The 20,378-nt window shown below is 38.5% G+C and overlaps 1 protein-coding gene across 3 annotated transcripts in view; it reads left to right on the plus strand.

The window, feature by feature from the left end:
- The window catches only part of thrab (thyroid hormone receptor alpha b), a 285,484-nt gene that overhangs the window by 211,017 nt on the left and 54,089 nt on the right, over nucleotides 1-20,378 (plus strand). Inside the window, exon 1 of one of the 3 annotated variants that reach the window (XM_049464649.1) lies at nucleotides 17,055-17,315. The exons of the other annotated variants lie outside the window; for them this stretch is intronic. Within the exon in view, the coding sequence (XP_049320606.1) occupies nucleotides 17,284-17,315 (32 nt within the window). The 5' untranslated portion in view covers nucleotides 17,055-17,283. Of the gene's footprint in view, nucleotides 1-17,054; nucleotides 17,316-20,378 lie in introns of those variants that run through there. 3 annotated transcript variants of the gene reach the window in all.

Here is a 20,378-nt window from a genome sequence, read left to right on the forward strand (position 1 = left end):
AGGCATGGAAAAGTCATGAAAAAATCATGTAAATTTATTAGTTAAAAAATGTATGAACCCGGTTATTAGAATTAACAGGAAATGTGATGCCTAAGTATGGCGTACCCCATCCAATCAGCACTGCTGCAGACCCAGTTCATTGGAAGTCTTTACAGATGCTTGAGTAAGAGTAGTGTAAGTGATATAGTTCTCCAATTTAGCAGAAATGCCACGGTAATTTCAGCTTTCAGCTTTTAGGCTTTTCTTCACTTTATTATTTAATTTCATACTTTTATCAGTCAAATTGAATAATGTTCCATTAAGCTTTAGAGTGAACTGTATGCTCTGCAGTCTCCTATGAGTTTACATACTCACACTCATATAGCTGCTCTAAAGTGGGACAAAAGGAGAGTTAAAAACATTTCCTAATCTAATACATAATCTACTTTATTTTAAATTAGCATCTGCTCATCCTAAGAAGCTCAGTTCTGCCATTAACTAGCGAGTGTCACCATTTTCCAGATTACCATTGCCACTTTTGAAGCTCCACAGTTGACTGACATGACTGACATGGTGATGAAACTTCTCTTGTGGCTGATTGGCTCTATGCTGAACAGCGGGACTTTACCTGTAAACTTGTTTAGTTGGAAATAAGCCTGAAATTAAAAAGCGAATTATTATTTTATATATAGAAAGATTTGAGAACGTACATTAAAATGCAGGGAATGTCCATTTGAATGTTTAATGATGGGTGGAGGCTGGGATCTGTGCCATGACCTGTAGGAATAATAGTTGTGGTAGTGATGTATGCAGACAGATCTGCTGGCCAGCAACTTTTTGTCCAAACCAAACATCACAAACTCATTACCCAGAATCCTTCAGGAGGGAATTACCCATTTTTTCCTCGATTTCTCCCCATTGTCTCCCCACTGGGGCTACAGCTAGGCCTACCTCAATAACTACATTATTGACTTATCGCTCAATAAATGGACATGACTGCAGTCATTTAAATAATAGTAATATCGTCACATGTTTGTTTTTGTACTTATTTATATTCTTTATTCCCCTGTTTGTTTGTTTGTTTGTTTATTTGTTATTTATTAAAATCGTGTTCTTACCCGCATATAAGTCTGCCTCCAGTCTGCTCTGCTTCCCCGTCTGCTCCTCTGTGTTACAGTTTTCCTATATCACCAAGTATATCGTTATCGCAAAAATACCCTGAAATATCATGATATTATTTTAGAGCCATATCGCCCACCCCTAATACACACACACACACACTTTCCGCAGTGCCTGGAACCTGCAGCAGAGAAGCTGGAGTTCTGGGAAATATGGATACAGTCCAAGACATGCACACACACTTACCTACACACACACACACACACACTTACCAACACACACACACACACACACACACACTTACCAGCACACACACACACACACTTACCAGCACACACAAACTCAAAACACTCCCCAGTGTGCAGGTTTGGGCTCTGGAAGGCAGCACAGACTGCCCCCTCACGTTCCACACTGAGTTTACACTCAAGCTGAGTAAACCACGTGCCTGTGTGTGTGTTTGTGTGTTTGTGTGTGTGTTTAGAGATGTACTTTTGGACAGTGTCTTTATTAAGATAAACTAGACATGACAGATGCAGCTCATCTTCCTCTCCAGAGTTCCTCTCTAATCTCACCTCTTTATCAGCTCTAACTCTCTCACTCCTCTCTCACTTTCTTTCTCTACTTCTCCTTATTTTATCAGTGTGCATCCTTCAGACCTTTATCACAGTCGCTGCATCGTCATGTCCGGCTCTTGATAATAAAACACAGTGGATCAACACCAGCAGATGACAGACATGTCTCTCCAAACCATCACTGATCATCAGTAAATTTTACATTTCATTTAAAGAAAATTAAGGGATCAGAGTCTGGAGGAAGAGTGGAGAGACACACAGTCCAAACTACTCGAGGTCTAGTGTGAAGTTTCCACCAATCAGTGATGGTTTGGAGAGACATGTCTGTCATCTGCTGGTGTTGATCCACTGTGTTTTATCATCAAGTCTAAAGTCAGTGCAGTTTTGTTTTTCCCACAAAATCTTACAGCACTTCATATCTTACAGCTTCCCTCTGCTGCTGACAACTTTTATGGAGATGAGGATTTCATTTTCCAGCACACTGCACACACTGCAAAGCAAAAGTACCAGTTGGGCTTTATAATACTCTAATTTTCCGAGACACTGATTTTTGGGTTTTTTAATTGGCTGTAATCCATAATCATTAACAATAAAATTAATAAACGCTTAAAATAGATCACTCTGTGTGTAGTACATCTATAAATATATGAGTTTCACATTTTAAACGTAAACTTTTCAATGATATTATAATCTTTTGAGAGGCACTAGTATTGAAACCTAAACATTGCATATAGTATATTTGAGCAGATATTCACACAGACAACATGCTATCAGATTCTGGGATACTTAAATATATCTTTACCTGAGATATAAATATAAAGAGAAATTATATATTAGCCTAAATTTGTCTTTTGATCAAAAATGTATCCAAAATTATTACTGGTACTGTATATTAGGAGAGTATTTTTATATAGACAGAAAAAAATGCTACTTTATCAGATGATGCTGTTTTCCTATACTATATTTTTTGCACTATATAAAGTGCACGGTCAATAAACATCTATTTCATGGTCTGTTTATAAGGCATATTATTTATATTTTTGAATACGAGCGCTGGATGTTACTGTTAATCTGCACAGATTTCTCTCATGAAAACTGTTCATTTAAGTGAATAAAGCTCTTCCATTTACCTACAGCAAACTATAGTCCGACATACTCGCCTCTAAACAGCGAAAGAGCTAACTAGCGCTTAGCGAGTAATACTAATGCTGCTCCAGCAGTGCTAGCTGGGGTTAGCAGCAGGCTCTACAGGCTGATCATTTTCACCTCTGAACTGGGAAAAGAGCTAGCGCTTAGTGTGGTTAGCAGCTAATGCTAATGCTGCTCCAGCCTTAGTGCTGGAGAAACTTCACTGAAACTCCTGTATAACTCTGTACTTCAGTGTTCAGAGTGGCTTTACTGCTCCTTAATACCTGACTGGTACAATTTATACATAAGGAGCACCGGATTATAAGGAGCTCTGATGATTTTTGAGGAAAATTCTAGGATTTTAAGATTTTAAGTCTTATAGTGCAAAAAATACAGTAGTAAAATAAAGCATTTTGTTGTACGTTGAATTTTTTCCATTGCACTTCTCTTACAACACAACAGCTGCAATGTAAACCACACACACACACACACACACTCTCTCTCTCCTACACTAAAGTAAACTGCCTGACGGTCAGTAGTGCATGGTTAGTGTAGTAGTGTAGTGTAGTGGTGTGGGTGTGTGGTGTGGGATGCAGCAGAATAAAACACATCCAGCAGCAGTAGAGAGGTGGAGCCGAGCCAAAGAGGAGATACGTGTTTGGAGCGCTGCCACTGTTCAGATGGTATAGAGAGAAAGAGATGTCAGGAAAAAGCTGCAGCTTTCTAAAAGCTCTGTACAACACAGAAACCTGATGCTTAGCGTAACGATACTGAGCGGGAAAAGTGGGTTATAGGGACATGGGGACGGTGGACAGCCGCTGTTAAAACTCAACAGGAGCTTTGTGGGTTAAAGGCCGAGCTCAGTATAAATTTAAATTTATGGAAACACTGTTAATCGTGATTGTAATTACAATATTAGAGTAAAAATATTATTATAAGTTTATTGGGGGAAAATTGTTGAAAACCATTGAAAGGAGGCTCTATCTATCTAGTACCCTGTTGGATCCTCTATACTGGATATTAGTGCTGGGCGATATGGGAAAAATCATATATCACAATATGGAATTTTTTATATCATGATAATGATATATATCATGATATACCACATTTAAGTATGTTTTCAGTTATTCTTCAAAAATTATGACAAAATAATATCATTGCTTACTTTTTTCCAACTTTATTTCAAAGTGACGTTAAACCAAACTTTCACAAATGAGAATTACTACCTTTTAGTGCAGCAATATATCTAATGAAATGAAAACAGATGAGGTAGATGCAGTAGCTCTTTTTTTTTTTTTTAATTATACAGGTATTTAAATTGAGTTATCAAAATAAACTCAATTAACATTTTTTAAAGTGTCCGTCAAATAACGTAAAGCAGCGTCGTGTCGCAAAAAAACACATTATGAAGCTTTTTTTGTGAAGATTACTTTATTATCACTTATATAAACCGAGTTTATGCAAAGTGACCACACCAATGTATATTTGCAAGAATAATTGATTACATTACTGTAGAAACGATATTTATCGTCATATCGCACAGCACTACTGGATACAAGATGAGATTGAGACAGTTGTTCATATTTGTTTTGTATGGTGCCGAAAGCACGCCTGTCTTTCCCAAAATCAGCTCTACCTGCGATCTCCAGCCTCCAGACTACACTACCCAGAACGCACCACTCACTGACGTCACTCCGTCACACGATCACATGTCGCTACACACAGCACCTCCAGGAAGTTAATCACCGGAATATTGATTACACCTGTTCACACCCATATACAGGGTTTCCATAGGTCCTTAAAAAGTCTTAAAATGTCTTAAATTAAATTTTAAATAATGAAGATCTTAAATTGTATTAAATTTACTGTAAATTTGCTGTAGGTATTGAATTTTCATATAGTGATTAAGGAAGTGTCAGTGTGTCTTTGCCATCATAACGACTGGAAAAGTACATCCTACACGTCTTGAAACGCACAAATGGCATGTAATAATTCTCTGCTTTCGGCATAGCGTAAAATAAACAAATCTTTGGCGGATTGCTATTTCATTGGCGCAGTGTCCAGGTGTGCGTAACAAGTGTATACAAGAATATGTTCTCCAAGATTCAGTGGAGCATCTGTTCTCTGTTGCCAAGATAGAGATAGTAATACACCAGAAATTTACCTGAATACACTTCATTTCTAGAACACCACGTCCATTAGCATAAATATATTCAGAAGCTCTGCTGCTATTTAATTTAATCTCATATGGCAACAAGATCCAGGGTCATTCAGTATATATATATATATATATATATATTGCATTAACATACAATTACAGTGTAGTGTTTTATCCTTATTGTGCATTGTGTGAATAGATTTTAAATATTGTGGTAATATTCCAATTTTAGTGCTAGTAAATCAGTTGAAAACTTTAGTTGAAATCTAAAGTGTGTGTGTGTGTGTGTGCTGCAGGTTCATGGTTATCGCAGTGTTGACCTTTGAGGCACTGATATTGCAGAAAGCAGCAATATGCAGATGAGGCCTCTGAAATATTCACAGTATTTTCAGGTTTTTGTTCTGTGAGATGAATGTTCTCAGGCTGGAGCTGCAGAATATATTCTTCTTTAATTGTTTTTGCGATAGTGGCCTTTGCAGAGGATGGCAATATGCAAATGTCTGTTTGTGGTGCACTGTTGGCAATCTGACCAATCACAGGCGGTTTTTGATTCGGTGTTCTGTGAGGATTTTGAGGAGTGAGTTGTGGTTGTGATCCTTAACGTCAGATCAGTGTTGATTTGTTCTAGACCCAATCCCATTTTACCCCTTTCCACACTTTTCCACACTTTTCCACACTTTGTCACTTTACTACCACAAACTTAACTGTAATTTAATGAGATTTTAAGTGATAGACACAATGTATTGCATAGGTGTGAGGTGGAACAAAAATTATACATGGTTTTTATAATTTTTATCAAATAAAAATCTGAAAAGTGTGATGTCCTTTACTCTAAACCCATAAATAAAATCCAGTAAAATTAATTGCCTTGACAAAAAGTCACTTAATTAGTTAATAGAGTTAATCCAGCTGTGTGTAATTTAGTCTCAGTATAAAAGAAGTTTAAAGCAGGGTTAGGTTATAAAAACAGATCCATTGTTCCTGAATCCATCATCCAAAAATGTAAAAAGTTATTCTACAACTATTTTTTACAAATCTAACAAGACATGAGCCCACCATCCACCCAAACCATCACATTAAACAAGAAGAGTGCTGATCAGAGAAGCAGCCGAGAGGCCCATGGTCACTCTGGAGGAGCTGCAGAGATCCACAGCTCAGGAAGTTGTATATTATGGGATAGCATGTAGTTTGGGTATGATAGAGCGCTGGAATGCCGTGCCGGGTCGTCTGCAGGTTCTGGCAGGAGCAGATTAAGGGTGTAAATCAGAGGCGAGGCCCGGCAGCACGGCTGGGTTACGCTCTCACACACCTGTCACTGGATTAAACACCGGAGAGACAGCGCCGGCGGCAGGAGGGGCGTGACCAGATCCATCACAGCCAATAGGATTCTCAGAAAAATTACACAGCAGAAGCTGAAACACCTACCTCTCTCTCTTTGTCTATCTGTCTGTCTATCTCTCTGTCTCTCTCTCACTTTGTCTCTTTTACTCTACCTTTCTTTCTTTCTGTCTGTCTCTTTCTCTGTCTCTCACTTAATCTGTCTATCTATCTGTCTCTCTATGTTGTCTTTTTACTCTACCTTTCTGTCTCTCTATATCTCTGTCTGTGTCTCTTTCTCTGTCACTTGCTATCTATTTCTCTCTCTCTCTCTCTCTATTTCTTTATCTGTCTCTCTCTCTCTACTTTGTCTCTTACTCTAACTTTCTGTCATTATGTCCCTCTCTCTACTTTGTCGCTTTTTCTGTCTGTCAATCTCTCTCTCTCTCTCTCTTACTACTTTGTCTCTTACTCTACCTTGTCCGTCTCTCTTTCTTTGTCTCATTCTCTGTCTGTCGCTCTGTATGTCTCTCTGTGTCTTTCTCTGCCTCTTGCTATCTCTATTTATTTTATCTTTGTCTATCACTCTTTTCTCTCTCTTTGTTCTATCTCTTATTATCTTATTATCCTTGTATCTCTGTCTTTTTCTCTATATGTCTCTCGCTCTGACACTCTCACTGTCTCTGTCTCTCTCTTTATCTACATTTCTTTCTGTCTCTCTGTCTGTCTTTCATTATCTATCTATTTTTGTCGCTCTCTTTATCACTCTCTTCACTCTGGGTAAGGTGCTCTCCTTCACACCATCTCTTTCTCTCTCTGTCTCTCTTTATCTCTCGTTTTACTCTGCATAAGGTTCTTTATCCATCCATCCACCTCTCTCTCTCTCTCTCTCTCTCTCTCTCTCTCTCTCACACACTTTTTATCTTCTGTCTTTAATGCTGCAGCTACCTGTACCTGTATTCAGCCACTTTATTAGAAACACTGAGTGGTTGTGACACAAACCCTCTAATATTATTATAACAGAAAAAATTGCATTATTTCACCACTGAAACCTTTACTCACTGCTGTCGTCCATTTTTTCGCTCTACTCTCATTCTTTTCAGTTGCTGATGCAAATCTGATAACCACGTATTAATTTAAGTGACCCAAATCGGAACTGAAAATGCCAGATTCAGTGTTTTTGCTGTTCACACTTTCACACAGATTTCACACATCTGTTTCAACAAGCAAAATGACTGGAATTGAATTGAATTTAGGCCACTTTTAGCTTCTGTGCTGAGCGTAACCTTTCTCTCTCACCCTTTCGCTCGTTCTATGTTCTACCCTTTCTGTCCTCCTGTTGCTGTTTAAAAACACAGCACCCACTGATCCTCACGAGGCCCTCCCTCGCTCCCTGGACATTGTGTTCTATTTAAACTCACCAGTGCACACGCTCATAATTACTGTATATGCCCTCGAGCATGACCCGACTGTCCCTCTCTCTCTCTCTCTCTCTCTCTCTCTCGCGCAGCTTTATAAAACTCAGCAGTTACTGAAGATCACCCTGCTGTTGTCCGGCTGGGTTGTATTTCTATAACAGTGACTTTATTATTGTTATTATTGGGTGTTCTGCTGCAGTTATTTATTTATTTTCCATTAAACACCATGAGATGTTATCAGCGTCACAACAATAAATTTAATTAGCCTGAATTTGGCCTGTCTAATTGGTTTAAAACGCTGATAACGTTTCTGCGACGGCCGAGAACAATGCGCACTAACTCACGCAGTTGAGGACAGCGGCTAATTCAGTTTACGCTAGACATTTGCTGGCATTCTGAAAACCGTAAAGCACCGTCCCCAGATCCCTCCAGTCGTCTATTTTAGCGTTAACTCCATTAGAAAATGCAGTTCAGCTGACTGCAGCTCACATTTAAAACATAGTGAGCTCTCAGAGTTGAGAGGAACCGCAGCAGACGGCCAGACGGACGCACAGACGGACAGCTAGACGTGCTTTGTTTATTTATAAATACAATATACGACTCCGAGTCAAGTCCTCGCCACAGTCAGCGAAATTCCCTATCCTCTGCCCTGCAGTTACACTCCATACTTCTGTCTGACCAACACAATTTCCCCACTACAGTCTGAGGGCATCTCCCTGTACTTTAGAGCAGTTTAGCCCTGAGGATCTTAGTGCTGTAGCAGCTTTACTCTCAGACCGGTCATCAAAGAAGATCCCAATGCTTGCTTATTTATCAAGATATCCTCAGGACAACTTAGAACAATCGGCTCAAATGAGAAGGACGGTTATTGTTTCCAGTATGGCGGTGCTAGAGTAAGCTTTAGGGATGCTTCTGTCTGTAGATTATTCACTAAAATTAATATGAAAATCGATGTGTTTTTGGTTGTTTGCGTTGTCAAATCGATGCCCAGAATTTATCTTCAGATTAAGGTGGTCTGAGGATGACTTATTTTAGCAACTCTGTGATGGATGAAGTAGTGCTCTGTGCACTTTAGCTCTGGTTTGAGATGCTCTGAGTATGACGTCAGCCATTCTAGCTGCTCTATAATGCATGTAGTAGTGCTGAGTGCACTTTAGCTCTGGATTGAGATGCTCTGGATTTAGCTCTGGATTGAGATGGTCTGAGGATGATTTGAGTAATTTTATCTACTTTGCGATGCATATAGTAGTTCTCAGTGCACTTTAGCTCTGGATTAAGATGCTCGGAGGATGACCTGGATCATTTTAGCTTCTCTATCCTTTAGCTCTGGAGTGAGATGCTCTGGATTTAGCTCTGGCGTGAGATGCTCTGGATTTAGCCCTGGATTAAGATGCTCTGAGGATGACCTGGATCATTTTAGCTTCTCTATCCTTTAGCTCTGGAGTGAGATGCTCTGGATTTAGCTCTGGCGTGAGATGCTCTGGATTTAGCCCTGGATTAAGATGCTCTGAGGATGACCTGGATCATTTTAGCTTCTCTATCATTTAGCTCTGGCGTGAGATGCTCTGGATTTAGCCCTGGATTGAGATGGTCTGAGGATGACTTGGATCATTTTAGCTTCTCTATCATTTAGCTCTGGACTGAGATGCTCTGGATTTAGCTCTGGAGTGAGATGCTCTGGATTTAGCCCTGGATTGAGATGGTCTGAGGATGACTAGAGTCATTTTTAGCAGTGTTGTAATGCTTGTAGTAGTGTTAAGTGCACCGTAGATCTGGATTGAGATTGTCTGAGGATAATTTTTAGCTACTTTGCAATGTAGTTCTCAGTGCACTTTAGCTCTGTATTAAGATGGTCTGAGGATGACTGAAGATGGTCTGAGGGGTCTCTATCATACACATGAAGTAGTGCTCAGTGCATTTTAGCTCTGGATTGAGATTTTTGAATTTTTAGCAGTGCTATAAAGCATATAGTAGTGCTAAATTCACCGTAGCTCTGGATTGAGATGGTCTGAGGATGACTAGGATTATTTTATCTGCTTTGGCATGCATGAAGTTATGCTCAGTGCATTTTAGCTCTGAATTGAGATCCTCTGCGTTTAGCTCTGAATTGAGGTGGTCTGAGGATGTCTTGGATTATCTTAGTTGCTTTCTCATGCATACAGTAAGTCTCAGTGCACTTTAGCTCTTGATTAAGATGGTCTGAGGATGTCTTGGGTCATTTTAGCTTCTCTTTCATGCATGAATTAGTGCTTAGTGCACTTCAGCTCTGGATTAAGATGGTCTGAGGTGAACTTCAGCCATTCTAGTAGTGCTTATTGCACTGATTTTTAGCTCTGGATTGATTTCTCTGTAGTTTTTATTAATAGGCCAGTAGTCTTTAAGTATTTATTATTATATATAAATTTATACCAACACCTTGTTTGAGCTGCTACTGGAATTGAACTACTTGATCTACTGGGACATTGGTTAGAAACATCCAGGAGAAATCTGGAACCGAATGTAGTTCATCAGATGAGTTTCTTAAAAATTAGAAATTCCTGTTAATTTTTACTGTATTTATGATTATATGTGGTGTTTTGTTTGGGCAAAAATGAATGTTGAGAAAAGTAAAGTGTGTTTTAAGTAGAACTCTCCCACAGTACTGCTGTTCTGGATTGAGATTGTCTGAGGATAACTTTGAGGATGAGTCGCTTAAGCAGCAGCTCTTTAATGCATGCAGTAGAGCTCAGTACTTAAGAGTGAGCAAATAAATAAGTGAAGGCAGGCTCATCATTATTTGCGGTGGTTAACCAGAGTAAATCCTAAAACAAACACTTCCCCTCAAGCATTTAGAGCAGAGAATATATTGCTGAATATTATAATGCTGGGAAATGAGCTGGGAATATGTTGTGTGAATCCACAGCGGCTCGCTGTTATGGGTGTTTTATGTACCCTGTTGGCACTAAAAACAGTCCTCAGGAGAGCCGTAATAATTCCATAAGATCATTTATAACCTGAATAACAGTTTCTTATCGCACGCCCGTCGCTGTGAGAGAGATCGTCTCAGCAGAACAGTGGAAATGAATAAAGACGCAGAAGAGCACAGTGTCTAATATCACACAATACAACAGAAGGCAAATTACTGCTGCAGCAATGATTTAGAGACTAGATTAGATACAGACTGCTGCACCCAGAATATACAATTACATCTCTAATTTACAGCTATACTGAAAAAACAGCCCAGAACATCCTTTACCTCTTCCTCACTGTGTGCTGCAGTTACACATACCTGTACGCTTTATACAACTGTGGAAAATATAAAAGAGCACTTAAAAATAATGAGTTTCTCTGATTTTATCAAATTGAAAACTTCTGAAATATAATCAAGAGGAAGAGGGATGATCACAAGCCATCAAACCACCAAACTGAACTGCTTGAATTTTTGCACCAGGAGTAAAGCAGCATAAAGTTATCCAAAAGCAGTGTGTAAGACTGGTGGAGGAGGAGAACATGGTGCCACGATGCATGAAGAAAACTGTGATTAAAAACAAACCAGGGTTATTCCACCAAATATTGATTATTTCTGAACTCTTAAAACTTTTTGAATATGAACTTGTTTTCTTTGCATTATTTAAGGTCTGAAAGCTCTGCATCTTTTTTGTTATTTCAGTCATTTCTCATTTTCTGTAAATAAATGCTCTAAATGAGAATATTTTTATTTGGAATTTGGGAGAAATGTTGTCTGTAGTTTATAGAATAAAACAACAATGTTCATTTTACTCAAACATAAACCCATAAATAGCAGAAACTGAAGTGCTCTTTTATTTCCAGAGCTGAATATGAAATGAAACATCTTATACATGCTGTCGATCAATGCAGTTCATTACCATAGTACTAAATGTTGAAGTTTCATTTTCTCATAATAATAAAGAGTTATTTCTCTCTGATTTATTGCTGTTAATATCAGTACATCTATTTTAACCCTTATATTCTATATATAAGTATATACTTCAGCTGTACAGGACTAGGATAGTAGTATTAGCTATTCTATGCTTACCATGCTTACCATGCATACTCTCAACCGGAAACAACCTCCACCTGTAGGAGGCCTGCATCCAGCATACATACATTTACACACACACACAAGATTACATATATACCACACACTTTACACATACACACCAGATTCAGTTTTTAATGTTAAAAATGTAACATTTCTAGCAAAACCGCAACAAAGGCCTTTCTAAAATGATCTTTTTACCTCTAAACTTGCCCCATTTTGCTCAGATATGTTGAGAATGTATGGGATTGTTCTCTCCTGTATGTTTTAAAGATGCACTGGGGTTTTATTGGTCTGCTGGATTGGTCTGATAGAGAGCAGGCGGTTGTAGAGGTGATGAAATGTTCTGGTGCCAGTTCAGACTAAGCAGTGTAATGGATTAGATCAGAGCGGTGATCGCTTCATTCACGGCTCGCCGCCCAGGCTGGAGATGATATCCGTCTTTCACTTTCATTTCCACTTCCCACATTTCCTGCAGCTGAAAAGTGAAAGAGCTGAGATTAACCTCTGGATCATCGTTACATCACAGCTCTCGTAGGAATGCGCTGAATGTTTGGGAAGGGCACCAGATGATGTATGGGTTTAGGGGCGGAGCAGAAAGGAGAGCTGTTTTTACTCAGCAAATTAAGTTCTAATGCAGAAATCCTTACAACCAAGCTAAGATGTTTATTATAAAATAAACAATTTATCATGCATTCTTTATTCTAGTGCCCCTCAAACATACAGGTATATACTATTATTTTAATTAACACCACTAATATAAATATAACTGCAGTTTACATTCCTTGCATCCTAAGAACAAGTGCGATTAATTGCAGTTAGTCACTGAATATTGTCGTGATTTTATTTTTAATCAATTGACACCATTAATATGCTTACACTGCAAAAAATCTAGACAAAATATATGCAAATTAAGACAAATATATGTATATTAAGCAAAAAAAATCTGCCAGTGGGGTAAGCAAAATTTTCTTAGTAAGAGAAAGCAATGGCAAAGTCTCAAAATGAGTGAAGTGACACCTTAATCAAGCAAAAGTCACTGTTTTTGGACACAAGACTCAGAATAACTTGATTGCTGCTTGATTGTGCTTATTTTTAGTTCAAATGACTTAAAATAAGGTACAAATTCTAAGTAAGAATGATTAAGATAAGCAAAATAATCCTAACACTTACACACAATGCTTAGTTAGACAAAAAGTCTTATCAGAAAAGAAAATAAGATTTATTTCCTAAAATTTAGAAAATTTACCTGCTAAGATTTAGTTTTTTGCAGTGTACCAAGTAGGGCTGGGCGATATGGCCCTAAAATGAAATCATGATATTTCATGGTATTTTTGTGATAATGATACTCTCAGTGATATGACTTAAAAAAAAAATACAAAAAAACACAGAATTAAGAAGATAAAATTAAGAATAAACTACTGCAACTAAATGAAGATTTAATTTAATTTTAGCATATGATATGATATGGCACATCCCTAACTGAGATATTTAAAAAAAAATACAAGAATTTTATCAGATTTGTAACAGAAGTCAATGATCCAGAATCTTGTCATGCTACTAATTAAATTAATAATGCACTCCAAATATCTGCATATATCCAGAATTAAAGTAAAATTAATGATACTGTACAGATATAATCTGTCTCTAGGAGATCTATAATGGGAAATGAGAACAGTGTGAATTTTTCTTTTGATAAAAACAGTAAAAAAAAGTAGAACCCTGATGTGATAATTAGGGGTGGGTGATATGGCGCCATATTTCAGGGTATAATATATGGCACAGCAAGTAATTCCTATTTTCTGAGCTAAGATTATTAACAGAACAATTACTTTTAAATGGTTTCTTTGGGTTAACAAACCTATGATTTTCTAATCTAAGGATAATCTGTGATATTAGCTTCCCACTCACCCGGATTAAGGTGAAAAAGAGGCAAATTGGATCATTTTTATATAAACTTTCCTTCAAACCCCAAGCTGTAGAGCGGGAACTCGCTCGCCCGTCTCCCTCTACTGGCGGCGCACAGCGCGAGAGAGAGGTTTATGGGTGTTAAAAAATGCCTCCATCCAATTACTGCCTTATCTCAAATCACATGTACTCCCTCTCTCTCTCACTCTCGCGCTCTCTCTCTCGCTCTATCGCTCACACACTCGCTGCCTTTCCATCTCCCTCGTTCTCTCAGAAGAGAGAGTGAAAGAGAGAGAGAGAGAGGGAGCACGTGGGTGCTGGAGTGTGCCAGCACACATTTAGACTGAGGCTAAAATAAGCTTCTCCTCATAAAACCTCCAGCGAGAGAGATAAAGCGCGAGAGAGAGAGAGAGAGAGAGAGAGAGGAAAACACGGAACAAGGGATTTAAGAAGAGGAACAGCAGGAAATGCAGGCCAGCTCCAGAACAGCTCTATCACTCTGTTCACCCTGTACACACACACACACAGACACTCTCGCGCCGACTGCCTTCAGCACTGCTGTCACTCGCGTCAAATCAATACATTCTCAGAAAGCTGAAGAGCACGTGCCGAACACATTCACTTTTCCTCTGCTGTTTGTTTTATTTATAACCTTCAGCCGCGTTCCTATTGGTCCCTTTGAAGCCGTGCACATGAAAGATTAGCGTCAACTCGGCCTCGTGAATATTCATGACTTTGAAGTTCAGTGTAAATTAAGGATGCGGTGTTTCGATACGCTGCAACTAGGGATGCAAATTATCGATTAATTCGTTAATCATTAGTTGATTGATCTTATCGATCGACTTTCGATTAATTGATAAGCGGCGTTTTTACCTGAATTTTAGTGTTTCAATAGGGCCTTTAAAAATACCAGCTAAATAGTTAAAACACTGAGCTCAAAAAGTATATATTATATTATGATAATTATATTGTATTATATTATATTATATATTCCTCAAGTAATTATGCATTAGGAAAAGAAAGCAGACTTTTTATGGTATAAGAAAATACATTCTTTAATTTAAAAAAAGAAATAAATTAAGGACTGGCTCAGTTTTTGCGTTTTTGTAACATTAGACATATTAAAAAAAAAAAAAAAAGAATAGAAGAAATTAAATAGAGAGCCAAACAGATTATTATTGAGCCTATAGATTATGAAGAAACTGCATCCAGGCTATTAATTAGGAAATCCTCAACAATCCTCAATGCAATGAGATCCTGAAACCCTGTACCGTCAACTGTCTAGATTGGCATCAAATCTCTCTTGATCATGCTGCATATCCTCTCTGTAATGTCCTCCGCCCTTCTCTCATCACACGCTCGCGCTCTCAGTGAAACTGTGACGGCGTTCAAATGATAACTGAGTGAGCTAGTGGAACTGTTGTATTTCAATACCGCATTACACAGAGAACATTTGACTTCTTTGCCTAAATTAACACTGTTGAAATGGTCCCACACCGCACTTATTTTCGCCCGCTTCATTTTGTTTTCAACCCTGGTCTCTCGCGAGTCGTGTTCACCTCTCGTTCTCACGCTCTGTTCAAGTTACTACAGTAGCGCCCTCTAGCGATTAATCGCGAGTAATACATTTTGTTCGAGCAACCTCTTGATCGACAATTAATCTAAAGTCGATTAATCATTTGCATCCCTAGCTGCAACCTTATTTAACCATCAGAATTACCTTAAATTCTGTGGTTTTTCATGAATGTAAAACGTTCTGCGCTGTATATTAATACTAAAAATCTTCCAAACTGTGAACAAAAAACATATGAAATGAATTATTACACATTTAATACACATAAAAAAACTGTTAAACAAACCAGATTTCTTCAGTCAGCTTTATGAGGTAGAGTCACCTGGAATTCAGGCTTTCAGTTAACAGCTGTGCTGAACTCATCAAGAGTTAATTACTTGAATTTCTTGTCTCTTAATGTAAAGTTTGAGAGCATCAGTTAAAGTAAAGTAGTGAAGAGGTAGAGTTACAGGTATACAGTGAATAGTGAATATTTGACTAATGTTCGATTCCAGATTATGCTGAGATCACTCAACAAAAGTAAAGAAAAAATGACTTAAGAAATCAAGGAACCCATGGATGCCCAAAATACACAATCAATCGGCAGCAGCCAATCATGTACAGCGTACCCTTAATCAGAAACAACTGTCCGACTGTCCACCAGGACAATTTAGAGCAGGGGTCGGCAATAAATTTGGCCGAGGGCAAGATATTTTCCAAGCCATTAGGTGGCCACAAAATAAAAATTCAGTTTTGTAAAATAAAGTGTAATGGGATGGAGTGCTGCTACAGACTAGTAGCTCTCCAGCCCAGAGGGTGGTTGAACCCAATTGCAGAACAGTTGATCTCAAAGCAGGTAAACCCAAGAAGAAAGGAATAAAGAAAAGTATATAAATAAAGACACCGCTCCTCACGCAGGATCGAACCCGTGTCATCAGGGTCGTGTCCCAATACACTACCGATGCTTGGGCTAGTGAACTTGGACGCAGCCGGGTGAAAAAAACGCCCTTATAAGGAGATAGGGACCCCAAGAACGGGCGGAAAAACGAGAATGAGCGGAAACTAAGAGAGACAGGGGGAGTAATATAAACAAAAGCTCACCAGAGAAGCATTTTATTGTATTTATTTTTTTCATTATCATTCATTATAGTTCAAACAACCTCACAGGCCAGATGTTTAATGCAAACAAGCCACATCTACGCAAAAACAGCGACTACAGGACTTTTCCTCTTTAGCATAATTAAGAGCTGAAGTGTCTCGCGGTGACTGAGTCACTGTGTTTATTTATTCCCCTCATCCAGCTTCACTCCACCGCCTTTAATCCCACCTCTCTCTCCTCCAATCTCCCAATCTCTGTCCCCAAGCAGGATTACTGACACAAACAGAGAGAGAAAACGAGAGAGAGCGAGAGAGAGATAGAGAGAGAGAGAGAGAGAGAAGAATTCTTAGAAAATAGCAGCTGATAGTCCCGGAGGATTCAAAGAGCTTTTTTGACGGACAGTGGGCATGGCAGTTCACGACCAGGAATTCTTGGAACATAGTGAACAAGACAGTCACGGGGACTCACGTAGAGCGAGAGCAAGTGAGCGAGCGAGCCAGTGCCTGTGTGCGCGAGAGAGAGCGCGAGAGAGAGAGAGCACACGAGAGAACGAACAGGAGAGAGAGAGAGAGGATACAAAAAGAAAAGAGAGAGAGAGAGAGAGAGAGTTAGGGAGGGTGTGAGAGTGAGCGAGCGAACAAGCGAGCAGCAAAAGTGAGAGAACAAGCGCGAGAGAGCGCTTATGCAAGAGGAGGGAGTGAATTTGTGTGTGTGTGTGTGTGTGAATGTGTGTGTGAGTATAACTGAGGATATGTGTGTGTGTGTGTGTGTGAGTGGATGCCGTCAGCCTGCTCGACTCAGTGTTTGTCAGTGTTGGCAGTGAGCTCAGCTGATGTGGAAGTAGTGTGTGTGTATATTTGTGTATATATGTAAGTGTGTATGTGTGTGTGTGTTTAAGAGAGAGTGTGTGTGCGTGTGTGTGTGTGTGTCGGAGCTTTGGCTAGACAGCACAGTCAGTTTGAACTGAACTCCAGCGCAGCTCTCAGCTTCAATCATGCACATCCTGCATTCACACTGCGTCATCAGGTAAGACTCCATACACACATATATGTGAATATATGTATACGTATATATATATATATATATATATATATATATATATATGTGTGTATTTGTATATGCAGACACACATATACATATACACACACTCAGACACCTGTCATGGACCGGTATGTATGTTTTTTTTCTGCTGCGCTGGTCTGGACAGGTCTATTCAGTTTTTTTGCACTTTTCATTTCATCGTTTCTCAGCATTTCACACTGTTTCTCAGTGTTTCTCAGCGTTTCTCGGCGTTTCTCAGCGTTTCTCAGCGCTGTGGCTCATCTAAAAGAAGTGTTTGATGTTTGACAGTTCTTCAGCAGAGACGCTACAGCGCGTAAAGCAGCGAGGAGGCTTTGATCCCGCAGCTTGTTGGTGTCAGAGCGTTTAAATGCGCGTTCAGGCTGAGGAATATATTGAATTATTTCTATTCCGCTCCCAAAACAGACAGGTTTCTCTGATTGTTCGCTACAAAACGTTTCTCGCGGATCCGCTCGGATTACAGCGGCGGCGCCCGCGCTCCAAATCCACTCGAGTGTGATGTGTGTGATGTTGCTGGTCCGCTAAGGGCTGTCACTGCTAATGGCAAAGTCATGTAGCTCCTCCATTTGGATGTGAAATAATTGATGTTTTCTATCTTATTATCTCACTCTCTATCTATCTATCTATCTGTCTGTCTGTCTATTTAGCATCGCTGTCAGGTTTCTATCTCTAAAAATGCAACTTTACAGAAGAAGAAACAAACCCTCTCAACTTTTAATGGAGGTCAATGCAAAAAAAAAAAAACATTTTGTTCCAACTCATCATGAAGCATTTCTATTGGTCCATACAACATGACATGCACTGGATGCAATTCAAAGAACAACTTGTATTTATACAAGGGTTTTGCTTGCCAGCAGTGATATATATGCGTATTTATATGGCATTTAAAACCCCAAAGGCAGGTATCTCTCTCGTGTGTATATTGCTATTTTGCGTCACTGTCATGTTTGTATCTCCAAAAATGCAGCTTTAAAGAAGAAGAAAAAAAAACCTTCCCAATGGAGTTCAATGTAAAAAAACAACAACATTTTGTTCTAACTCATCTTGGAGCATTTCTATTGGTCCATTCCACATGACATGCATTGGATGCAGTGTAAAGAACAACTGTTAGATTCAGACTGTATCAAAATTTAAATTATACAAGGTTTTTTGCTTTCCAGCAAAGATTATTTATGTATATATGGCATTTAAAACCCCAAATGCAGTGTTTGTTCTCTCTCTCTCTCTCTCACTCTGTCTGTCTACCTTCCTCTCCCTCTCTTTCTGTGTATTTAGTGTTGCTGTCAGGCATCTATCTCCAAAAATGCAACTTTACAAAAGAGGAAACCATCCCTCCCAACTTTTAATGGAGGTCAATGCTAAAAAAACATTTTGTTACAACTATTTTTGGAGCCTATCTATTGGTCCATTAAACATGACATGCACTGGATGCAAGGTAAAGAATAGCCATCAGATTCAGACAATGTAAAAACTTTAATTATACAAGGTTTTTGCTTGCCAGCAATGATATATATATTCATATATATGGCATTTAAAAACCCCAAATGCAGTGTTTGATCTCTCTCTCTCTCACACTCTATCTGTCTCTCTCTATCTGTCTCTCTGTCTGCCTTGTCTATATCGTCGCTGTCCAATGAAAAACACTTATCTCCAAAACAGCAACTTTACAGGAGAGAGAAAAACCTTGTAAACTTTCAATGGAAGTCAATGTAAAAAGAGTTTATTTCAGGTCATTTTGAAGAGTTTCTATTGGTCCGTTCATCAAGAAATTTTGGCAAAGTGTAAAGGACAGTTTGTCTGTTCAGATTATGTAGAAAACTAAAAATCGACAAAAATGGAGATAAGTGTTTTTCATTGGACAGCGACGATATGTGTATCTATGTAGTGTTGCTGTCATACCTGTATTCCCAAAAATGCAACTTTACAGAAAAAAGAAAAAAAAAAACCTCCCAACTTTTAATGGAAGTCAGTTTAAAAAAAACATTTTGTTACAACTCATCTTGGAGCATTTCTATTGGTCTGTTCCACGTGACATGCATTGGATGCAAGGTGAAGAACAACTGTTAGATTCAGACAATGTCCAAACTTTAAGTATACAAGGTTTTTGCTTGCCAGCAATGATATATATATATATATGTATATATATTTATATATATATGGTATTTAAAAACCCCACATGCAGTGTTTGATCTCTCTTTCTCTCTCACTCATTCTCACACTCTATCTGTCTCTCTCTGTCTGCCTTGTCTATATGTGTATCTATGTAGTGTTGCGGTCATACCTGTTTTTCCAAAAATGCAACTTTACAGAAAAAGGAAAAAAACCCTCCCAACTTTTAATGGAAGTCAGTTTAAAAAAACATTTTGTTACAACTCATCTTGGAGCATTTCTATTGGTCTGTTCCACATGATACGCAGTGGATGCAAGGTAAAGAACAACTATCAGATTAATTTAATTATACAAGGTTTTTGCTTGCCAGCAATTATATATATATATATTTACATATATGGCATTTAAAACCCCAAATGCAGTGTTTGTTCTTTCTCTCTCACTCTGTTTCTGTCTATGTGCCTGTCTCTCTGTCTCTCTCTCTCTCTGTGTATCTTTCTATCTATCTAATGTCTGTCATGCTTGAATCTCTAGAAATGCAACTTCACAGAAAAAAGCAAAAAACCCTTCCAACTTTTAATGGAGGTCAATGTAAAAAACATATTGTTCCAACTCATCTTTAGAGGAGACATAAAATCTTCCTAACTTTTAATGGAAGTCAGTTGTTCCAACTCCTCTTCGAGCATTTCTATTGGTCCATTCAACATGACATTTAGAAACAATTATGTCACGTGGCATCCTCCTTTCTTTTTTTTTTTTTTTTTTTTTGGCACTTACTGTTTTTTCCTCATTTTTGGCAAGTCCCGTCGTGAGATCTCGAGGATGGGATGAGCATCACTGTAATGATCAACAACAAAAAAATGCAACTTTACAGGAGAAAGAAAAAAAACTTTTTAACAT

The sequence above is a fragment of the Astyanax mexicanus genome, chromosome 15 (genome assembly GCF_023375975.1).
Source record: "Astyanax mexicanus isolate ESR-SI-001 chromosome 15, AstMex3_surface, whole genome shotgun sequence".
Classification (NCBI taxonomy): Eukaryota; Metazoa; Chordata; class Actinopteri; order Characiformes; family Acestrorhamphidae; genus Astyanax; species Astyanax mexicanus.